The sequence below is a fragment of the Eurytemora carolleeae genome, unplaced genomic scaffold (genome assembly GCF_000591075.1).
Source record: "Eurytemora carolleeae unplaced genomic scaffold, Eaff_2.0 scaffold850, whole genome shotgun sequence".
In the NCBI taxonomy this organism is placed as follows: domain Eukaryota; kingdom Metazoa; phylum Arthropoda; class Copepoda; order Calanoida; family Temoridae; genus Eurytemora; species Eurytemora carolleeae.
Genome location: NW_019396763.1, coordinates 49,268 through 56,051, shown reverse-complemented (window position 1 = coordinate 56,051; position 6,784 = coordinate 49,268). Strand labels below are relative to the sequence as shown.

The window sequence follows — 6,784 nt, the reverse complement described above, 5'->3', positions numbered from 1 at the left end:
CTGAATCCCTCCAGTGGAATTATAAACCCCTAGGAAGGATATCTGAATCCCTCCAGTGGAGTTATAAACCTCTAAGAATGATATCTGAATCCCTCCAGTGGAATTATAAACCCCTAAGAAGGATAACTGAGTCCCTCCAGTGGAATTATAAATCCCCAGGAAGGATATCTGAACCCCTCCAGTGGAATTATAAACCCCTTGGAAGGATATCTTAATCCCTCCAGTGGAGTTATAAACACCTAGGAAGGATAACTGAATCCCTCCAGTGGAGTTATAAACCCATAGGAAGGATAACTGAATCCCTCCAGTGGAATTATAACCACCCAGGAAAGACATCTGAATCACTCCAGTGGAATTATTATCCCCCAGGAAGAACATTTTTTGAAACCCCTCCAGTGAAAATAAAATCCCTCCGGTGGTCTCCAGTAGAATCGAAATCTTACTACGAACTTCTTTGAGTCAAGAAAGAGTTTGTTAATCGCCCCCCTCTGCTAAAATTTAATTTTTATTTGATAAAATAAAAAGATTTTAAAATGTTCCTGAAGTGGTGGCACAAGATGTTTTAAAACTAGCAACAGCAACCTCATCACTTTCCTCATTCTCCTGAATATTGACAGTTTAAAATCAACAATTCGAAAATACAGGTATTTTCCAAGGGCTAACCCATTTATGACATTCCAGGTAGACCGAACCCCTGTAGAAATCATAGTTGTCACTGTTCTAAGGGAGGGGTAAGGCCCTTGTTGCCCCCGGCCCCTGTAGACGCTCATGACTGTAGTCTCAAATTCAATTGAAGTTCTGGGCCGATATTTGGTTAACTATACGGTGATTTTTAAAAGTCATTTAAAAAAAAATTTCAAATATTTATAAATATTTCAATCACTTGAAAATTATTAATTAAAATGTTACCAAATCTATGGCTTTCTGGAGATCTTGTATCAGCGTAGTGTAGGACATATTAGCACAGTTCAGCAATTGTTCAATCATGTTCTTAATATCAGAATTATGATAAGGATTAAGATCAAGATCAGGATTAAGATCAAGATCAGGATTAAGATCAAATTCAGGATTAAGATCAAGATCAGGGTTAAGAACAAGATCAGGATTAAGATTAAGATAAGGATTAAGATCAAGATTAGGATTAAGATTATGATCAGGATTAAGATCAAGATCAGGGTTAAAATCAAGTTCAGGATTAAGATCAAGATCAGGGTTAAGAACAAGATCAGGATTAAGATTAAGATTAGGATTAAGATCACGATCAGGATTAAGATCACGATCAGGATTAAGATCAAGATCAGGATTAAGATCAAGATCAGGGTTAAGATCAAGATCAGGATTAAGATCACGATTAGGATTAAGATCAAGAGGATTAAGTTCAAGATGAGGATAAATTTAATTTCAAATAACCTGAAGTTCAGGTTTGACTAAAATGTCGAGATATGTTGCATTATCCACAGTCACTTTCCATACCTTTAATAATATCAATAATATTTTTTTTCTATTTTTCTTTTCAATGATATTCTGAAAGAAGCGGAATCTATGAAAAATTCAGAGAAGGATTGGAAATTAGCAATTATTTTTTAACTTGTTTTTTTGAAGCATTTTTTTCAAAAAACATTCATTATGGTCTGCCTTTTTTATGCTTTCATCACTTGAAGAATATGAATGAATACGTTCAGAATTAGACAATTAAAGTTTTATTTAATTAATTAATATATGAAAAAAATTCTTAATAAATCCAGTTATTTTACAAATGGCAGACCATTGGTATTGGTAATGTCAAGACTTGTAAAATTAGGTAAACAAATAAATGCCGTAAATTGTTACAAAGATTTAAGATTATATTAATTATTTAAAAACTTCGCTTCTTTAGGAAGCTTGAGTCTTTCTTTATAACAGTTTAGTCCAGAACTTCGGAGACATCCAAAGAATTTATAAAATGTCACCTAGTTGACAATTATATCTAAATCTCAGTAATTGTAAAAAAATATCCATAAAATATACTGGAACAGTTTTACAGAGCTCCATATAATTATTCAATATAAAAACTAAATACATGCAGCATTCCATTATCAGCAGGTTTAGAAGACGACATTTTACGCAGAATTCCAATATCAGCAGGTTTAGAAGACGATATTTTATGAGTTCTTGCGATGGCTCCGAAGTTCTGGGTTAAACTATATTTTATCAAGAAAAAAAAAATCCTTTTTAAAAATGGTTAATTGTTGCAAACCAAGATGTGCAGTCTCTCACGCATAAATCAATATTTTTCCAATTACTACGTTTAATCTAAGGCTAGACGCAAGCGCCATGCATTTTAAAAATGTAAATATCTAGGGCTACAAAAAAGTATAAGAGTGTTGGTGAGGTAAATAAGGTCATGGCGTTGCGATACTTTAAAGTCGAGGCTTTCTAAAAATTTGATGACTAACTTCAGAGTTTTCTAGATTTCAGTGCGCGTAGTTAAAAACAAATGATTGACCTCTGTAGAGGATCGTATGGCCTCTATAAGAGGTTCATCTGTGTCCTCTGTTCTGAGAACGGAAAATCCATTGTACAATGTTCTTTCAGTCTCAAATATGTCAACACCTATAAACAAATATTTTAACTACCATGGCTGTCCCACGAAAAAATAGTCTTTGAGGTTTAGATTTATTTGTGACATTCAGTTGTTAACCTACTTTAACATGTAGGATTTTTGAAACAATAAACACAATATTCACCTTGTCCTGGTATTTCCAAAATGTGGTCAACCTTTTTTGTAGTGTCAATATTACTGGAGATGTTTAGAATTTCGATCAGATTTCAATTTTATTATTAAAGCCATATAATGGTCGAAATCTGAATGAAATTCTTCCTATCTCCGGTATTATTTAAATCCCAAAAATGGTAGACCACATTTCGGAAATATTGGTAAAATGTGATCTTTAGCTTTAGAAATTTACTTTTAAAATTAGGTTTACGAATAAACGAATAATTGCCTCCAATTATTTGAAATTATTTTAAAGATCAAGAACGACCTCCAATTCGTCTTCCTTTGTAATATTCCTTGGGACACCATTATTACAAAGTGAAAGCTGATAAATCCAAAAGTTTTAAAAAAAGCTTGAGCTTTAAAAAAAGTGGACGAATATTCATCGGAAAATTGGTATAATTTTAGACAGAAACATATACAATTATTAAAAACTTTTTCAATGTATGTGGTATGTCCGATTTATGAACACGACGATATTCTTTAATCGTTCATTTGAAAAAAAAATTAGGCAGCCATTGTCGTTTTTTGTCTTGGTTTTCCTGACAACTTCTTTCTTTTTCTGTTTGCATAATAAACTCACTTAAATAATAAATGCCAATACGGGCAAAACAAAGCCCAATCAAAGATATGATCAGTAATGAATTTATTTAAAGAAAATGCAGGATATCTCAAAAACGATGTGTAAACTCTTGTTCAATGCAATCCCAAATCATGTATAATACAGGGTGTCCCACGAAACATGACAATGGCAAGACGACTTGAAAGTCGTCTTTGATCTTTGAATTGATTTTTGACATTTATTCTTCTATCTACTTTAACATGTATGATTCTTGAAACAATTATCACATAATTCTCCTAGCCCTGGCATTTCAAAAAAGTGGTCTGCGTTTTTTGTGCTTTCAATATTACCGAGATATAAAGAGTTTGGTTCAGATTTCAATTTTGTTAAATATAAAAGCAAAATTGTCGAAATCTGAACGAAATTCTTCATATCTCTGGCAATATTGAAAGCACAAAAAAGGCAGACCACATTTTGGAAATGGCAGGACTAGGGGAATTTTGTGATTATTTTCTCTAGAAATTTACTTCTTAAGTTAGGTTGACAAATAAACACAGCAAATTATATCAAAAATCAAGACGACATTCAAGTCGTCTTGCATACTGTAATGTTTCGTGGGACACCCTGTACCTGTGACTGTTTGCAGTACAGTAATAGCTGTAAAAAGGATGAAAAGCATTTCTAAACTTCTGTTCATCTAAACCTTGATTCCTCAGAGCCCAAAACTAATAAATAAGATATTAAAACTTGATTCCTATAATTCTAATTCAAATGATTTTTTAAAGCATTATAATATTGGAACAATTATTCTAATAAAACAGCCGGATGTCCCAAAAACACTATTTTACGTAATGCGCTTTCAACATAGTTGATTATTATATTTGCGGATATTTTCAAATTTTAAAAAACATTTTCGAATAACAAACTGTAAACTATCATAATATCAGGCTGCCACAGACCTCGTATTGCTGTCAATCAATCATAAATGTGTTTGAGATTTTAAAAATGTCCAAAAATAAAAAAATCGAACCACACAATGAGCGCTGTAGTACTTTAGGAGGGTTTTGGGACACGGAAATTAATGAATTTGAGTTTCGCCCCTGAGCTGCCTATCTGCTGAATCAAATTTGAACCGCCAACTTGACTCTTTGACTTTAAACCAGTGGTTCAAATTTGAACCAGCAGTAGTTGAGTGTCCTCGGTTTGCTAATAAGAATTGAATTGATGTTAACATTACTAAACCTTAAAGGAAATGTACATCTATTTGAAAACACATCAAACAAAAGTAAAATGGACGAAAGATTGAAATCTTAATGTTTAAAAAATCATAACTCCTCTTATTGTACAGGTATAATTGAGAAGAACAAAAATGTGTTAAAATCATTTACATATAACCGAATAAATTTGCTCTTCTCATACTTGTGTAAAATCAAAATTATTATTTAAAAAATTGGATTATTTTGTACATTTGAAAATCAATTGAATTGTGTTAATATTGTTTGAATCTAACCTCTGCTTCGGTCTAGATCCGACTGATACTTTTCACTAGCTCTCCACATGCTTTATATTACAGGGCAGGGTCAAATATACGTGAATACAAAGAGATAGGATATTTTTTAAACCAATGGAGGGGTGGGGGGGAGGTGTCCTTAGAAGAAAAGTTTTTACAATCATTTAATGTTCCGAACGGAAAACACAAATTCTTTTAAAATTTGTTAGTTTGAATCAGGTTGAGAAAATAAAATAAACATTAATTATTTTTCCGCTAACCATGGGCATGGAGAATAGAGATCAATTTTCTAAATGGTCTAGGGGGGAAATTTACCCCAGGATTCTATTTCCTTAAATTTATTTTCATAGACGACATTTTAAGACATTTAAAGAAATCTGCAAACACATTTACAAAGAACAAATAATTCAATGTAATGATGATAAAGAAATGATTGACTATACTATTAATTTCTTCACAAATTTCTTATAAAAATGTGTTCCTATACAACAAACTAGTCTACTGCTTAGATCATTATTATTTTTTTCTCTATAAAACTATAGTTTCAGTTTAACTACAGTGAAACCCTTAATAACGAATACATCGAAAGAATTCATCAAATGTCGTATTCTTCACTTTCTGATAATGGAATATTGCAGATATATAGTTTTTTAGTGAAATGATTATATGGAACTCTTTAAAACTGTTCCCGCATATTCATGGTTATTTATTTATTTTCGCAAATACTGAAATTTAAGAAATATAGTATAAAACTCATTGAAAAATTGTCAAGACGACATTTGATAAATTTTTCAGATGTATCCGTTATTAGGGTTTCACTGTACGTTACCTAGCCAGTCTCTCCCTTTCAGGGATTTAACTCACCCTCGATTAGTGCAATACTGACAAATCTCTTTTTTAAATGTCAAAAAATTTAAGGTTAAAAACTGCTTGATTTTAATTTTCAAAAAATCAAATTTGTTTGAAAAAAAAAATTTGTGCATATGAATGAACAACAGCTGTTTTCTTCAGGCAATCAAAAGCAATACAGGGAGTTTTTTTTTCATTACGTTCTGAAGATTTTTTTAACTTTTCACCAACAGTCATGTTTCGTGGTAAATAAAAATTCACAAAAAAAACACATGGAAATTTGTTTAATACTTCTTAATGAAATGAGAAAAAAACTAAAAAAACTACCCTGTATATTCAGCCAATATAAGGGGGAAACTGGTGTTTGACAATTCTTACAGATTGTTCGATAGGTCAAACATCAACCTAACTATTTCTTTCACAAGTATTAAAATCTATAAATACATTTTGCTTGTCTGTCTCTATGCCTGGCTCCAATAAACATAAAAACAGCTAAACCGTTCGGGCCCAAATTTTGTGTGGGACCTCACAGTCACAGGAAAGGTTTATTGATGACCAAATAAAAAATTAGCCTCCAACAAAATTCGATTTTGATTAAATTTTGAAAATCCACGAGATTTTTTTTTATAAAATCCACGACATTTTTGTTTATCACAGAGAAAATGTTCCCAATTGAAATAAAAGATGGGCGCGAAGCGCCCTAAAAGCCTACTATTAAAAAAGAGAACACAAAAGTAATCATTAAAAGCTTATAAAATAATTGAATTTAATTAACCTTGATAATATGGGATATGATTAATTTTATGTATAATTATGAATTAATTTTTTTGTTTTATATTTTCCAGTTTTTAATTACCTATTATTCTTCCTTCCGGCGTTGATACATACATCCGGAAACTGACACGCTCAACAAGATGTACTGCAATATAACTGACACGCTGAATAAGATACATACTTCAATATTACTGACACGCTCAACAAGATGTACTGCAATATAACTGACACGCTGAATAAGATACATATTTCAATATAACTGACACGCTCAACAAAATGTACTTCAATATAACTGACACGCTCAACAAGATGTACTGCAATATAACTGATACGC

At 31.6% G+C, this 6,784-nt stretch overlaps 1 protein-coding gene across 2 annotated transcripts in view; it reads right to left on the bottom strand.

The window, feature by feature from the left end:
* The window catches only part of LOC111708341 (carboxypeptidase B), a 12,504-nt gene extending 7,613 nt beyond the window's left edge, over positions 1-4,891 (bottom strand). For both annotated transcript variants that reach the window (XM_023481676.1, XM_023481675.1), the window contains exons 1-6: positions 4,828-4,891; positions 3,948-4,042; positions 2,486-2,592; positions 1,411-1,473; positions 910-990; positions 540-603 (exon numbers count right to left, since the gene is read on the bottom strand). In XM_023481676.1, the coding sequence (XP_023337444.1) occupies positions 540-603; positions 910-990; positions 1,411-1,473; positions 2,486-2,592; positions 3,948-4,014 (382 nt within the window). In that variant the 5' untranslated portion in view covers positions 4,015-4,042; positions 4,828-4,891. The remainder of the gene's footprint in view (positions 1-539; positions 604-909; positions 991-1,410; positions 1,474-2,485; positions 2,593-3,947; positions 4,043-4,827) is intronic.
* Between the last annotated feature and the right edge of the window lie 1,893 nt (positions 4,892-6,784).